Source organism: Salvia splendens, chromosome 7 (assembly GCF_004379255.2).
Source record: "Salvia splendens isolate huo1 chromosome 7, SspV2, whole genome shotgun sequence".
Classification (NCBI taxonomy): Eukaryota; Viridiplantae; Streptophyta; class Magnoliopsida; order Lamiales; family Lamiaceae; genus Salvia; species Salvia splendens.
In genome coordinates this window covers 29,679,883-29,696,926 of record NC_056038.1, presented here as the reverse complement: position 1 = coordinate 29,696,926, position 17,044 = coordinate 29,679,883, and the positions used below count along the sequence as shown (strand labels likewise).

At 36.8% G+C, this 17,044-nt stretch overlaps 1 protein-coding gene and 1 pseudogene across 1 annotated transcript; both read right to left on the bottom strand.

Annotated features, from left to right (window-relative positions):
• Positions 1 to 500: 500 nt before the first annotated feature.
• LOC121742374 lies at positions 501 to 5,235 on the bottom strand (annotated as a pseudogene).
• Positions 5,236 to 15,539: 10,304 nt separating this feature from the next.
• On the bottom strand, positions 15,540 to 16,774 carry LOC121810697. The gene is made up of 3 exons (XM_042211446.1): positions 16,387 to 16,774; positions 16,159 to 16,334; positions 15,540 to 16,061 (listed from the first exon to the last, which is right to left on the bottom strand). Exons 1-3 carry the CDS (start codon positions 16,772 to 16,774, stop codon positions 15,540 to 15,542), a joined length of 1,086 nt encoding a protein of 361 aa, XP_042067380.1.
• Between the last annotated feature and the right edge of the window lie 270 nt (positions 16,775 to 17,044).

Here is a 17,044-nt window from a genome sequence, read left to right as displayed (position 1 = left end):
AACGTAGAATCGGTATACCGCGGTATACCAAAACCTCGGTGCATACCGAAAAATCAGTACATATTGAAATATTATATATATTACATTATATTTAATATATTTATATAATATAAAATAGAAATAAAAAGAAAAAAATCTCTGAAAATCCTACTATTAAATATTTTGTGTATAAAAGAGATTTTTTTTTGCATAACGGTACTACAGTAAGGTAACAGTATCAAAAATTAATGATACCGAATTTTCGGTATACTGGAATGCAGTATACCGAAACTTCGGTATGGTATCGGAATGATATTTTGTCATATCGCAGTTTTCGATAAGGTATGCGGTATGGCGTTCTCGGTAAGGTATACCATACCGATCATAATTTTTTAATAAAATAATTTGGTGCAACATCATCAAATATCATGTATATATGTCCGGATGCATGCCTAAACATAAATCGACAATGAATCAATGATGCATATCCAGTTTTCCTGTGCAAGGGAGAAGAGTAAGAATGTTATCAAAGGAGATGGCATTAAATTGCAGTTACCTAAAATTTGGATGCTAGAGAGTCGTTTATAGTGTGAATAGTAGGCACATAAGAGAAAAAAGCAGCAAAGGATTCATATACCATTCCGAATGAAACAATAAAACAGAACAAAATTCAGATATTTAAAGGTTCCGTATTCCACTACCACTTACTTCTCAATATCCCTAATCTTCTACTACTGCTGCTGCTCATAAATCTGCATGTAGGCCTCGGAAAGGGCAACCATCTGTGGCAACGTCTCTGACACATGGAGATCCTGCATCTCATACCTAGTAAACAAGTAGATCAAAGGGTAAGGGGATGGATCGAGATGCACCTACTCTCAACTATATTAGACTTCAAAGGCCACTCAAGTATTTACCATAGCTCTTCTGACTTTCGCTGCACAAATACTCTATATGATCCTCCACCTGGTTTACCATCATGAACAATATTAGCAATCAAGTCATACTTTGATCGCAACTTCTCCTTATCCTTCGGTACAGGAAGGGGAATGTAATCTCAGTTCAAGATTCTTCACAGGGAAATTAACTGCGCCAAAAATGTCCAAATAAAAATATAAGAGTCAGGGGAATAATAACACATAGCTTCACATAGAAGAAGACAACAAACATCTATTCGTAGAAACTGACACTGTCAACTGAAGCAGAAATACAGAATTAGGTTCAATCACATACTCCCTCCGTCCCAACTAAGATGACACACTTTCCTTTTAAACCCACCTTTTCTCTCCCTAATTAATCATATTAACCAGCAACTCCTAAAATCCCGTGCCGACTAAAAAATGTGTCATCTTAGCCGCGATGGAGGGAGTATTAGTCAACATCTAATTTCTGCAATTCCAGAGCCAAAAGGAATCAGGTTACTTCTAAACTACAGACATGGATAGTATTTGTAATTTTGTACAAACAAATATCAATAGCACATCCTGTCTACACACTAGAAAGTACACTCTGCAACTGATCCAACAATAGCTACTACTTAACATGTAATAATTACTCACCGAGTGTAGGATTTTTCTCAACAAAAAAATTGTTTCTTGTAAACCGAAGCATGTGGAGAATAAGATACTGTGGCAATTTCGTGACACGGTATCTCATTCTTGCTGTATCAGGGCGAACCACCTCAGTCACAGTTTCACCGTCAAACTTCTTGAGTATGTTGAAAAGTGGAACCTATAAATATTCACAAGTTCAAGGGAGAAAAATACCAAATAAGTCTGCCATAAAACAGTCATGCAGAGTGGAATCTCCCTTTGCGAAATGGACAAACATACAGGTGATTGATATGTAGCTCAATCCAGTATACGGCCAAATATGAAAAGCTAACACCCACTATAATCGTTATATTCACCAAAAACTGACGGGATGCAGCATTCAGACCCAAAAACATGGTGATCATTGTGAAGGAAACTGAAAGCAATTTAAAAAATTGACAATAAAGAAATATCATGTCTACAATTTTTTTGATACTGAATGAATGAAAGAAAATAAATAAAACATGGTTCTAGGCCCCTAGCATATAAATTCTTTAGCTATGCATCCAAAACTGAACATGTCAAACAGTCTCCACATCCACAACATATAAATTAAATCAACAAGTTTGTTAAGGAACATCTAATACAATTCTACAATTCCAAGTTTAAGATATAAACGCACCTGTGGAATAATGTTCTTCTCCATAATGTCCTTAAAAAGTGGAGGTGGTGGCAAGTCCAGGCCAAGCATTAAGAACGGCATTTTGCTCGTCTCTAAGATGACATTACCTGCATCATTTCCATTGTCCCCATTCTCTTTTTTCTCTCCTATATTCTTGTTATGGATCTCCTTGACAACCTCCAGCTCACCCTATACATAACCAAAATATTAGTGAAAGAACAAGAGAGAAAGAACATAAACATAGGAAAAGGAGAGGGGGGAGGGAACCTGAAAGCACTGGTGAATGATGCTGCTGCCCTTTTTAGATCTTCTAAGATCTCGATGCAATGTTTGAAGAAGCCATGAAATAAATCTAACTGGATCTGATTGAGCACCTATTCGGTATGTTTTCCCACTAGCCTTCATAACTGCCTGCAGAAATTCATGTGGACTGACCTGCAAAACCATTTAGCATCAGAATTAAAAGGTCAAGAACCAATAGAAAACTTATGACTAGGTTTATGATTCAACCTGTCCTTTAAAGTTCCTTGCATGCCAGATCTTTCGAGTGAGCTCTCCAAATCGATGAACAAGTTGGGATTTGCAATGGGCGTAGTTCTCAGGTATAAGAAAGAAGTTCCTCAAGGGAGTAACACGCATCAAAGATTGAATGGTAACATTGACAAAATCGGTCTCTTTGATATTATTTAACCCCACCTACAAACATTTCAAATGGAAAAGATCAACATGGTTAGTATGTTTCAGCACACATCACATAAATAATTTAGGAATAGAGACAGCTGTAACACCAAAGAAAGGCTCAATCAAAAACCATTCCGGGAAGATAATCAGAACCATCAAGCGCCCTAGACCACTGACGATTCTGGTCAATATGGATAACATTTTCTCTTGAAAACCTGTACAATTTAGAAAAATCAAGGGATGGTCCAGAAAGAACTTAGCAGGATGAAGGAAGAGATAACTAAAAGAATAAAATAACGGCATAAAGTGAACAAAAATGCAATCAAACAAAGAAACAATGCATGCCTTGGGTTTAGTACATGGCGGATGTCATCCAATGATGGGTCAATGACTTCATAACCATCAGGAAGACAGTAAACCTTCTCTGTACAGAGATTAATGTAGACATGGTGGCCAGCTTCAAGACTATGGGTATAAGCGTGAGATTTCGGTCCTCTTCCCTGGAAATACTTCCCACACACTAGACATGCGTAGACATTCAAGTTTGAAAGGGACACTGAGCAAAATTTCTCAAAATCAAAATCTAAAACCTGAAAAATAAATGCAACATGGATTCAGAAATTGAATCATGAACAAGGAAAGTATCAGCTAAAATAATTGGTATTAGCAAACTAGAGAGGATGAATATATAAACGAAACAAATTAAATTATACTCCCTCTGTCCCATAAAAATATGGGCAATGGGTATGACACGAGAATTAAGACAAAATTGGTAAAGTAAGAGATAGTGAGAGAATGGTATGGTAAAGTAAGAGAGAAGGGGAGAATGGCAGTTAAAGTGGTGTTAGTGGATAGTGGGACCTACATTATTAAATTCATATAACTTTCCTAAAATGGAATGCACATATTTTTGTGGGACGGACGAAAATGGAAAGTGCGCATATTTTTATGTCCTTTATGGGACAGAGGGAGTAACATTTTGATAAAGAGTACAAGCGGATCAAAATGACGACATATCAACCATTTAGATGCCAGAGAGCACAACATCAGTGTTAATGGCTCTAATTAGACACTAAGAAAATTACTTCATATTGGAGGGATACCAATGTATGAATGTATTTGATTAAATTGATTTACAAACCAATAACCTTCCTTCGCATTGCTTTAGATAGCATCAATTGGTCTTAGTCTCACACCACAAACTAGCAACACACGAGTTGTAACTGATTATTTCTGTAAGTTGCATTGCATGAGAGGCTATATTTTTCGGGGTAAAAAGTCAATTAAATAAACAGGGATACAAAAAGTACATAACAAAGACCCAGGCATACCCGAGTGTGGATACATCCAGGAAGCCCAAGAACCACAGCAAGGGTCAGTTTTAAATAAAACCATAAGTGATCAAACAGATAGGTTTTACAATCATTTATGTAGGATCATATCATTACAACAGTATTTCTGGATACGAGTGTTTGATGATAACAATATTTATGGTTTCAATCTACAGTAAATATTTCTCATCTACTTAAGAATAGAGCAAATAACGAAGCAACAGTGAGCATTCACTTAAAGCTGATAAAAACAGTGCGGCGTGTTTTACGCAAGATAGATAATATACATGATTGAATATTCTTATCATCATTGATAGGATTTCTCCAATTCTACCCCTTTTCAATCGAATTTGAATCAAGCCAACAAAATGTAGAAATTATCAAGGCCTTAGATATCCCAAAGTTTCAATCAATCTTAGTAAAGAATGGATTAGTCCATAGTACTATATATCTATATATATATATATATATAGGTTAATCCTTAACAGTAAAAGGCTCCCTAACGAAAATCAATTCAAATCAGAATCAGAACCATCAATTAGACCAGCATACAATTAAAAATCGTTATTGAATAGAAGTAAAACTCAGAAAAAGTTAATATTCAATGAACTCAAGCTTTAACTAGAGAAATACCTGTCTATTAACAGTATCGAGATACGGGCAGTCTCTTCTTACTTCAATCGACCGACTATGCCGTCCCTGCTCTGCTCTACTTTCTTCATCGTCTTCATCATCATATTCATCTTCATTAAGCGCGTTTATACCTTCCATTTTGCCATCATTTACATCTGTAGCCCTATCTCTATCTCTCCTCTCTTTCACTTCTTCATCATCGTCGTAAGAAGCAAGCGGAAGGAGCGGGTTTTCGAAAGCAAGCTGCTGCGAAGATTGATCGAGTTTCTGCCTCTTCGCCGCGCCTTCTGCATTATCTGCATCCTCGGATTCTTCTAGTGCTGTTTTCATGGCTTCTAGGGTTTCAGATCCCGACTAAGAGAATAAATTTTCAAAGCGGTGTATTTTCTCCCCTTTATAAAGTGTTATCAGTGATATCTACGTGAGGATATTAGTAAATTTAAATCGTACATAGGAGTATTAATTACTTCTACTAAAAGTCCGTATTATTTAGTAGGAGTATATTTTAAGATTACATTCTATATTGAGAATTGAGATTGATATATGGAGTAGTAGTATATTCTAATTTTTTGTTATTACGGTAAGTGATTGAATTTTTAGAGGAATTCATAGGTTAGAAAATCTGCCGATTCGTTAGCGGTTGGTTACTTTTAGATGTTTATTATTTCAGTTTCCCTATTCGGGCATTGTTGCTTGCAACTTTGCACCATAAAAGAATATTGAAGAAAATATCACGTGGCAAGTTATTTGCATCGTGGGCGTGTGAGTCTGTAACCCATGATTTTTCTATCGTCATTAACTCGTTATTTATATAATCCGTTATGCATAGATTTCAAATCAAATGAACACACGTTATATCCATACAAAGATGCGTTTATTCATAATTCTGGTATCAGTACCTGTAGCTAGCTAATTTGATGATGTTTTACATAGTACTCCTATTTGACAAGTCATGTTTTATGAATAACAAAATCTCACTCTAATTGATTTGAATCATTCTACTTGACAAAGTTCACCTTATATTATTATAGTTAGCAAATTAGGGAAATAGAATTATAGAAACAATTTACCCTGGGCTACTGTGTCGTGTAAGAGGGAGGTCAAGGGATAAGACCCTGACCATTCTCTTCCTCCCCCGTGTTTGATAGTTAGGACAATTTTTAACTCATAATATGATAATGTTATACTCTCTCCGTCCCACTTGTCACGACCGCTCTTACTAAGGATAGTGAAGACGGGGAAAACGTGACGAGGGGAGGGACTAAGGAGCGGGGAAGAAAAGGGGGACGCAATGAAAGATAACAATAAAGGACGAGATTGAATATGAAAACCCAATTAACTTCAAAAAGAAATATTTTGGTCTATCGAATAGTTAAACAACAAATTAATGTCTCAAGGTAAATAATGTCATAACGTAGTGTGGGGAAAAACGAAAGACTTTATCAAGAACGATTCGAAACAAGGCAGCGGAAAAACAAGTATCAAAGGAGAGTCATAGGATGACGCCCATGTATGAAGACACGACGCATTCTGGAATTCCTAAAGCTCACTCAACATCCATCGCAACATCCCGCTCAACCTGCACATAGGGAAAACATATGCAGGGCTGAGTACTTATTGTACTCAATGGGTTCATGCCGAAAACATTTTATAACAGTTATGTCATCCAAACCAGTGAACTCGAGTTTTAACATTTTAGAAAAGAAATATCATCAAGAACACAAAAACATTTTCATAGTCTGGCCAGACAAAACAATCTCTCCACTTTCTCATCAATCAATCAATCATTCACATCCTCTTACCATAGTGCGACGAAAGTGTGGCCACACTATTCACCCACGAGACCGGCCGACTTGCAAGGACGGCTCCCGATCCCACCTGTGTACACAGCCTGATAGGGTTTGCGGCCCTACTCAGACCCGAATTCGTTTATCATAGCCCTATAGCCTAATGGAGCGAACTCACAAACTAGGCATCAAGTACAATCTCAACATAGCTCTATAGCCTAACGGAGCAAGCTCAAACGAACTAGGCATCAGGCAACAATCTCAACATCAAAACAATCATGGCATGACATAACACTTTAAACCACCCTTATAGCTCCACAATCATATGTTTGAAACATAAAAGAGTTTAGTAAAAGAAAGCCCACCTCGATTGCTTAACAACACAATTCCAACTTATGCAACTCTGGTTCCTTGAGCTCACGTATACTCAATCACCCTTGCCAACGACAACACAATCAGCTTTCCATAAACTTATGTTATCATGCATGTCCTATTGGTCTTTTTTATCGTTTCCCTTAAATTACCCATCCCATCATTCATCGACATAAGGAAAAATATGCCATAATATTTCTCAACGTGTCACACATAATCATGTCATAGGATACTTTCCCAAATCATACATGCATCATATAGTTCGTCAAACTTAGCAACAAGTGATATTTTCACATAACAATTAAACTGGCAGAACTGCGTGGTTAGTTTGTAAAAATCACCAAAAATTCATCTGACCTCATATGAAGCTAAAATTTGGTCACAACACAGTAGACACATTCAAGTTCATTCAGGTAAAGTTTCACACTCAAATAATGTCATTGGTCAGTCAAAACATTAATACCACTCTCTGGTCGGAATATAAAAATTCTGGCAGCATTGCGCAGTTCATTTGAAAAATTCACCATAAATTCATCCGATGTCCAATGAGGCTGAAATTTTTACACGACTCAGAAGACACTTCAAATTTTCATCTAGTTCAATAATAACATCAAACGGAGGGCATTTGGTCAGTCAAACAGAATACGAAACTTTTTGGACGAGAACACAAGTTTCTGGCAGAATTGCGCAGTCAACTTCAAAACTTTATTAAAAATTCATCTTTCATCAAAAGGGGCTGAAATTCACACACAACACAGAAAACACCTTGAAGTTTACTCAGTTAAAATATCGTGTCAAAATTCGATCGTTTGATCAGTCAAACACACGACGGAATTTACTGTCCGAACACCACAGTTTTCAGGCTTCACAATTGCAAAATTAGAGTTTATTCCTCATGCATCCAAACACAAATTTTTCATGCTTCCAACACACAGTCATGCTTCAAAAGGTTCTCACAATCAAGTTCTCATATAATCACACATCATTCACAAATGATTCATTCAAACTTCACCCATATTCATTCAAAATCGCATATTCACAATTGTTCTCATACAAACACAAATTCCCACCGATTAATTATGCGATCTAAGATTGCTACACTCACTATATGCATGAAGGAATCAAGAACAAGGTTTCAATGGAGAAGATGAGGAAAAAAAATTCAATTATACCTTCTTGGATCGAAAACCAAACGGTGGAAGCAAAGATTGATGCGATTCGTCGGGAACTCTTGAAAATCAAACTCCAATGGATGCAAGAACAAGGATTGGAAGGAATTTTGGAGAGGGTGAAGAGAGGGAGGGAGAAAACGTGTGGGAGGGAGAGAGGGAGAGAGGGAGGGAGGCGTGAGAATGAGGAAAATAGGGTTAGGGTTTTTTTTGTTCTATTTATTCAAGAATTACTCCCCCACTTAAATAAAACAAATTAAAAATTGGTGGAAGAAAAAGAATAGGGAATAGGCGTGTACTTTTGAAGGAAATTGAGGTTGTGGGATTTTTTTGACTAATTAAATAGAGATATGGTTCAAATCAATTTATTTGGAGAGAAAGAATCCCACAAAATAGGAACAAAATAATTCAAGAATCTCCAAATAGAAAAGAAGGGAGGGGGCGAAAATTATAAGTATTTCCACAAGGAAATAATTTAAATCCCAATTTAAATAGGCTAAGGAAAGATTTGGCAAGGTATGGTAGGATTTAATTTGGATAAATATCCCAAAACAATTAATTAAATCCAAGAAAAAAAGTATTATTTCCAATAAATAGGAGGACCGAAAATTTCAAATAAAATGGCTAGAATGATTATGCATGATCCCACTTAATTTAATTCACACATTGGAAGTTTAATCACATTAACTCACATAACCCACAACAACTAATTTCACATAATTAACTCAAACACATAGAGACTCCATTTCCACAAAAGAAATTCTTATTCAACATCCACATTAATAAAAAAAATAAGCCATCAAATAAGAATAATAATTAAAAAGTCACAATTTTCCGGGGTGCTACACCACTACAAGTGATGAATTTCTTTTAAGTTAAAGTGGAGAGAGTAAAGTATGAGAGAGTAAAAAGTAAGAGAGATAAAGAGAGAATAAAGAGATAAAGAGAGAATAAAGTAAGAGATATAGAATAAAGTAAGAGATAGGAAATAAAGTAATAGGTGATTGAAGTTTTGTTTTTAGCTAAAAAATGAAATTGATCACTTATGGTGGACAACTCAAAATGGAAAGTTAATTACTTGTGGTGGGACGGAGGGAGTACATGTTTCCGAGGAGATAAGGTTTCATGTAGGTGTAATGGGGCACGTTTTTTCCATGTGGCTAATTATATCAACATAATTCTCGCATGGAGATCTTTCGTCGCACAAAACTGCAAATCTAAACATCGTTATGACAGCAAACATCTCTGAATGCAATGATCCTACACAACCTCAAATATAAGATAAATTATAAATAAAAACCATAACCTTGCAATCCTCCAAACTGCCTCACCCCACTCTGGTTAGTCTTCTTCACAATCTCATTTATAAGCACAAATGGTGCGTGCTTGTGCTGTTGTGCAATGTTCTAAAACAAAAAAAAATCACCGGTTACACCTGTAATCAAATACCAGGTTAGAATACACCATATCCATGTGAAATCATCATATTCCTCTACTTTAACCTTCTTAGTAAGAAGCCTTAAACTTGTTTATTTTTATTTCAATAAATAAACCATTATATTATACTCCCTCCGTCCTAAGGAAGATGACCCCTTCCTTGGGCGGCACGAGATTTTATGCAACTTTATTTTGTGTGTTAAGTGGAGAGAGTAAAGTAAGAGAGAATAAAGTAGAGATAAAAGGTGTTCCATTTTTAGTAATGGGTCATCTTGATTGGGACAAAACAAAAAGGAAAGTGTGTCATCTTTAATGGGACGGATGGAGTATTATTTATTCTCATAATTAGGTAAACAAGTGGACGTGGCTTTTCTTGTATACATGCACAAGCTGACTGTACAAAGGCATGCACGCTCGGAGCATCTTTTAGTATACAAGCCCCAACAATCCTGCACTTGTACCCAAAGAATGCTTTCGAGGATACCAACTCCTTTATTGGCCTTGTGCTACACATTCACACATTTTCTCACACTTATACTCAAAGCAGGATTTGGCCATTATGTACTCAAACTATGATTCTATAAAAGAATCTACCAATATAGTTTGCTAGAGTACACAAAAACGAAAATACAAACTTGTTATTTATATCCTTAATTCTTACTTAGGAGTACATTTATTTGTTCAAGATATTACTAGGTCCTTTGATCCACTGGAATAATTTTATGTGTCTTTCTCAAGTGCACTTATACATATTCCTCTATCAAAATCCAATAATCTTGATCATTCTGAATTTCTACTATTGAAAGTAGAATACTTATAGCAACACAAAGTTTCAATCATGTTGAATATGATTTCAAAAACTTTAATTGTATAATCCCAATTTAACTTGGTATTATCCTTGCTACATAACTTGCGATGAAAATATATGTATGAACATAATTGTTTTACCACAATTAGAGATGCCCACGGTTCCGGAACCGGCAGTTACGGTTCGGAACTGTCGGTTCCGGTTTTAAAAATTGTTGAACCGGTACCGAACCGCGAGGATGTTTCGCGGTTTCGGTTCAAAAACCGGCGGTTACGGTTACAGTTCGGAGTTTTCCGGCGGTTTTTCACGGTTCCGGTCTAGAACCGCCCGGAACCGGCGGTTCCGACACGGTTTCGGTTCCGAAATTTTGGAACCTGAACCGAACCACGGTTCCAAAGTGACGGTTTCGGTTCGATTTAAATCTCACGGTTCCGGTTCGGAACCGGAACCGCCGGTTACGGTTTCGCGGTTAACCGCCCGAACCGAAAACCCTGGGCATCTCTAACCACAATGACTAATTGAAAATTAGTCCAATGACAAAATAAAACTGAATGATTGCATCATTTGTTTTATAGTCATAAATTCCAAGAGTTTATTATTTAATCATTGTTGTGATTTCTAACTTGAAATACTTTCCTTAAAAATCCAAAGTATTTCTAAATTTAATAGTTCAATGGAAAACTTTTAATGTTATTAGAGTTTTGAAAGTTGTGCAAATCAACACTCCTTTCATTATCGGGTGTGAGCTATTTTAACTCTATTGAACATTATTTTAATTCCATTTATGAATATTCTATGAGACAAAATTTAGCTCCCACTCTTAAAAGTAGAAAATTAGAAGTCTCAATATTCTCTAAGATATTAAAACAAATTAAACAGTGTTTAGAGTTAAATTCATCCTAGTTTAATAAAATGAGCTATGAAGCTCTTATTAAACTCTTGGAATTTAATTATTCCTTAAGAAAAGCTCCCACTATTTTAATCATCACTTTCACAACAAAATAAATAAACACCAACTATTTAAATAGTTAACTCTTGGCTTGTAACATTAAAATAAATTTTAATGTGCACAGTATATTTACTATACAAGACTTTCTAGTATTTAAAATAAGAGGGAACATTTTTTAGGTACACGAACTTTGCCAAAGTATCATTTTAGGTCTGTGAAATTTAAAAATATTATTTTAGGTCCGTCAATTACAAGTTAATATTATTTGAGGTATTTTGAACTTTTTCTGGACGAAAATGCCCTTAAGGTCTTCAAAGGGCAATTTGAAAAATTCTTTCGCCATTCATCTTGCGCCAGAAGCCTATAGTCCAACAATTTTTAACGGTAAATTTTTATAATTAAATTCAATTTGGATGGTAATTGATCTCCATTCTGAAATTCATATAAATAATACTCCGAATGACCATCCAAATTAATAGTTATCTAATTTCAAGACAAATAAACTAAATATAATTCACAAATCACCTATAGTAAGCTCTTAAAATGCAGTTTAGATTGAAAAAAATAAAATAAAGTATCAAGTCCCAATTCACTATCCTTATATAATTGGTCATGTAATAATTGAAAAATTAACACATAGTACTATTTTTTACGGCAAATTTTAATTATATTTAAATTCAATTTGGATGGTAATTGAATTAAATAGTAATAAAAAAATTGTTGGACTCTAGGTGTTTGACGCAAGATGAGTGGCGAAAGAATTGTCCAAATTGGGCTTTGAAGGCCTTAAGGGCATTTTCGTTCGGAAAAAGTTCAAAATACCTCAAATGATATTAACTTGTAGTTAACGGACCTAAAATGATATTTTCAAAGTTCACGGACCTAAAATGATACTTGGACAAAGTTTGTGGACCTAAAAAGATGTTCCCTCTTAAAATAAATACTTTTCTTGTGAATAGTTGAATTAATTTATTTGTCTTGTAATCAATTATAGTGATTATTTTTCTTGTATCCTTATTTGAACAAACGCGATCAAATGATCATTTTATTTTATTTTGAATCCATGTCGAACATAAAAAGGTTCTATTGATTCATTGACAAAATAATGGTTCAAAACTTAAAGGATTGAAGGAACTGAATAATCAACAAAATTAAAAGTAAAACTTCTTAATAACTGAATCAACAAGAATAACCACAAGTAAACATTTTGATATTAAATTTGGTTTCATTCGATGTCATTGGTAATTGAATAATCAAAATTCATTTTTCCAATAATGCAAGCATTATAAAATGATATTGATATTCCAAAAAGAGTAATTGATAATCTAGGAATAAAATTCCAAACCAATAATCCAATGTGACATAAAAAAACAATATAAAAAACATCAAAAACCCAAAATTCAACAATTGTAAATATAAGCAAAAATAATCTCTCACTGTTCAAAAGCAGAAAGTGCTCTAAAAACGGTCTGACTTGAATATAGTTCTTACCCCGCGAACCGGAAAAAAACTTTTCCTTTTCAATACAAAGGTCACAGTTTTTCCCTTGAACACTCTGCCATATGTGTCCTAGGTCAGAAGAGTTATTCGCCACATAACCATTCTTTTTCCTTATCTGAACTTGAGCACTCGTAAGCTTGTTATAAAGCTCTAGAATTGAAATTGATTTGTTACTAAACAAAATTTCATTTTTGACTTCATTATAGCTTTCTGGAATACCATCAAGGATTATGATTTGTCTGGTTTCTGGGTCAATTTTCCGTCCCGACATTAGAAGTTCATGAAAAATAGCCATGCATGACGAGGACGTATATTGCCCACGCCTTGGCCATCTTTCAATACCCCATTCCTCAAACACTTCATCGCAAGTCCAGCTCTAGCCTTGGAGGATACTTCTTCAAACCGCTTAGGCTTATTGATCAACGGCCTAGTGGGTTCATCAAACCTCTCAAGGGCATTGCCAATCGTGGCCAACAGAAACCCCTTGAGATGACAATCCGCGGTATGCCATTGAGCGTGCAATTCCTTGTCCTCATTAGGTAGATGGTATGTAGAAGAACGATTCTCATTGAGAATCAGCTTCAAATGACTGACCAAGAGGTCAATACCGAGTTTACTTTTCCATTCCTTGTACAATTCAGAATCATGCTTCCTTCAACTAAGTACTGCATAATAAATGTCCCAAGTTTTAAGCATATTTCGTTCAAGCTGAGAACAAACACCAAAATATAAACAAGTAAAATATCATGTAATTGCAAATAACCACAAAACAATTCATACATTTTACATCTATAAAAATCAAGCACAAACTGTCTTCAACTAGGAAGCAATGTCATATTGATGCAAGAAAATTACTCCCTCCGTCCCCGAATAAGAGCCGCTAATTTCCTTTTCGGGATGTCCCCCAATAAGAGTCACTCTGCCCACTTACCATTTTTGGACATCAAAATCACCCTTAATGTTTAGCAAATTTACTAAGAATGCCATTATTTACACTTAAAAAAAAAAAGAAAATGCAAACCCATTAGGGTTTGCAGTCAACCCCTCATTTTAGATTAATCTCACTCACTCTCGACTCTCTCTCTCACTGTCGGCCCTCTCTCTCATGAATTCTCTCCCCCTCCGCCTCAATCAGTCTCCCCCTCCGCCTCCCTCCGACGTGATGGACACCGTCGTGCCTGAAACACCGCCGAACTGGGTAGATTACGACGCAAGTTGTTGTCGCTCTGTGGTTCACGGTGTTCCACCGTTCATAGGCGACGACGGGGGTGAAGGGCCGACACCTCCCGATCTGGTCCTTTACGGATCTGAAACTGAAGCTCCATCCGAGGGATTCTACGGTTCTGAAACCCTAGATCCGTCCCCATTTGAAGTCGGATCTGAAACCGAAGCGCCGGTTAAGGGTTTCGACGGATCTGAAACTCAGCCTCCTTTCGAAGGCTTCTACGTTTCTGACAGTCTATCTCCGTCCCCATTAACCTCCAGCTCTGAAACCGAAGATCCGGATAAGGGTTTCGATGGATCTGAAACTCAGCCTCCGGCTGAGGGCTTCTACGTTTCTGACAGTCTATCTCCGTCCCCATTAACCTGCAGCTCTGAAACCGAAGATCCGGATAAGGGTTTCGACGGATCTGAAACTCAGCCTCCGTTTGCCCCCTTTGACGGATCTGATACCAAGCCGCCTTCACGTTCTGTGAACTTGCTGTAAAGCGAATCACCTTCCATTGGTTTGGATGACATCGAGGAAGGAGCAATGCAGCCGGCGGTTGAGCCAAATAGACAGTACACCGACAATGAAAAAGCTATGCTATTAATCATGTTTCCTTGCATGAAGGATATCTTCTGATTTGTGAGTTTCTTTCTAATTCAGAGCCACCCCCTTTTTAGGGTTTGGAGGCTTTTGACTTTAGGAAAATGCAGCTTATTTCTGATGTAATCTATGCTTATGTGCATTGCTCCATATTAATGCGATATTGGTCCAAGTTTATGTGATATTGAGGCTGGGGGAAATGTTGATGACTGTGAATGTGATATTGGTCCATGTTTATGTGTATTGAGACTGGAGGAAATGTTGATGACTGTGAATGTGATATTGGTCCATGTTTATGTGATATTGAGCCACCCCCTATGAAGGGTTTGGAGGCTGATTTGAAGTGGTATTGGTCCATGTTATGTGATATTCAGGCTGGGGGAAATGTTTATGACTACCTTGTATGATATTGAGGCTGGGGGAAATGTTGATGAATGTGAATGTGTATTTGTGTGGCTGTTGTATTTACACTCTGATGTCCCTATGCATTTGTGTGGTTGTTGCAACTATCCTCTGATGTCCCTATGCATTGTGTTGTTGTTTGTATGCCCTAGGATGAACTCTTTCTGAGGGAAATGCAAAAAAAGCCACCCCCTATGAAGGGTTTGGAGGCTGATTTGAAGTGATAATACAAAAAATATTCACTGATTACTTACTAGGGTGTACAGTGATGATGTTTATACAAAATGCAGCCTATTTAGCAAAAAAAGCCACCCCCTATGAAGGGTTTGGAGGCTGATGCCATGTGATGAAACTTTTCCGATGGCAGTAACAAAAAATGCAGCCTATGCACAAAAAAAAGAGTTTACATCTTAAACACAAATATATGTTGGTGCTTATACTGTAAACTCCAGCCCCTAAACTTATGTCTAGTACCCTAAAGCATGGTTAAGCCGCCCCATGTCATATGTGTCCACAGTGTTGTTTTCAGACAGCTTTAGGTACTCCAAGCTCTCTCTCACCAAACCCTCTTCAACCTGAAGTTGTAAAGGCAGCCCCTCTGTTCTGTATAATCTGTCCTTATTTAAATGAGAGATCTTGTAGTCATTCTTCCCTTGCACTTGTAATATTGCTGTCAAACAGCTTTGCAATGTGATGAATACTCTATTCAGAGTCTGTGGTGAGAGTTCTTCAAATGAGGTAAACACATTCCTAAACAAGTCATCTACACTTGTGGCCATCTTGTCATCTTGAAGTGACTGTATTGCCCTGAAATAACCAAGGTCTAACACATTTGTGTCGGGGGAGTTGGGTGGTTGGCTAATTAGATGGAATTCAAACCCATCAGTACTAGCAAGTGACTCAAACTGTTGATCAGCAGCTCTAAGGTGAGGTTTGGCATTATCTTGCTGTATGAAAATCTTCTTGCTTGCATTGGCTGGCCATTTGGCCTAGATTGTTGGTATAATCTGGCAATGATATGTGTGTGTGACTAAGTGATGACATGATTTATGTCTGATAGCTTTATTGACAGAAAAAGAGGCATACCTGGTTTAGGAGACAAGCTGTCATGACTTCCTTGGTAATTGATTGAATAGGCTTTGTCTCAAGTGTCCCTTTTGGCCTGTTCTTTGAACTTGTTTGGGCTGGTATTTGTTCTGTGAATGGGAATAAGCCTATTTTACCATCGAATATGATTTCTCCATCAGGCCCCACAAAGTGGCCTACTGACAGCAGCCATGAACATCACTTTAGTGATGAATCTCTTGGACTTACAGGACCTGTATGACATATCTTCATCCAGCAAAAGGTAGTATCTATCTGATGTCTTTGTCATGTAGAACCATTTCTCGTCAATATGAACAATGTTGTGCATTGAATGGTAAAGAAGTTTACCTTCAGCTAGTGTTGGTTGAATATGAGAAAGACACCATTTCATCCTTGCAATTTTGTTGGTTTCAGTAAGTGTAGGCTTGATAGCACTTGTGTGAGGTTTCAACTGATTACTCTTAAGAAATCTACCAATTGTTGTCTTGCTTACTTCCATCTTAGAAACAACCTTCCTTATGGTTGATCTCTCAAGCATGGACAAGTTTCTAAACTTGTCTTCATCTAACATGAGTTTATCTTTGTGTTGATAACTTGTTGCTTTGCCTTGCATCATGACAGGTTCCCCTCTGTCTATCTGTTGCTTACTGATGTGCCAAATTCTCTCTGCTGTCCTTTTGTGGATGTTGAATATTTTGGCTGCCTCTGCAGAAGAACCTCTTGGCAGCACTCCAGCCGTACTTCGCTGTAGAAGAAACTGCGCAATGAGGTTTTTTTGTTGGCTAGTCAATGCTAATGTAGGCCGCTGCCATTAGGGCTGGGAATTCGGTCATCGGTTAGTCGGTTAACCGAGAACCGAACCGAAAAAATCGGTTCTCGGTTAACC

What these genes read in the sequence shown, in the direction of transcription:
- LOC121810697 (XM_042211446.1), bottom strand. Translation starts at nt 16,774, where the DNA reads ATGATGCAAGGCAAAGCAACAAGTTATCAACACAAAGATAAACTCATG. An exon ending in AGATATGTCATACAGGTCCT is followed by an intron (nt 16,335 to 16,386) that starts GTAAGTCCAAGA and finishes TGCTGTCAGTAG; the next exon opens with GCCACTTTGTGGGGCCTGAT. An exon ending in CAGCTTGTCTCCTAAACCAG is followed by an intron (nt 16,062 to 16,158) that starts GTATGCCTCTTT and finishes CCAACAATCTAG; the next exon opens with GCCAAATGGCCAGCCAATGC.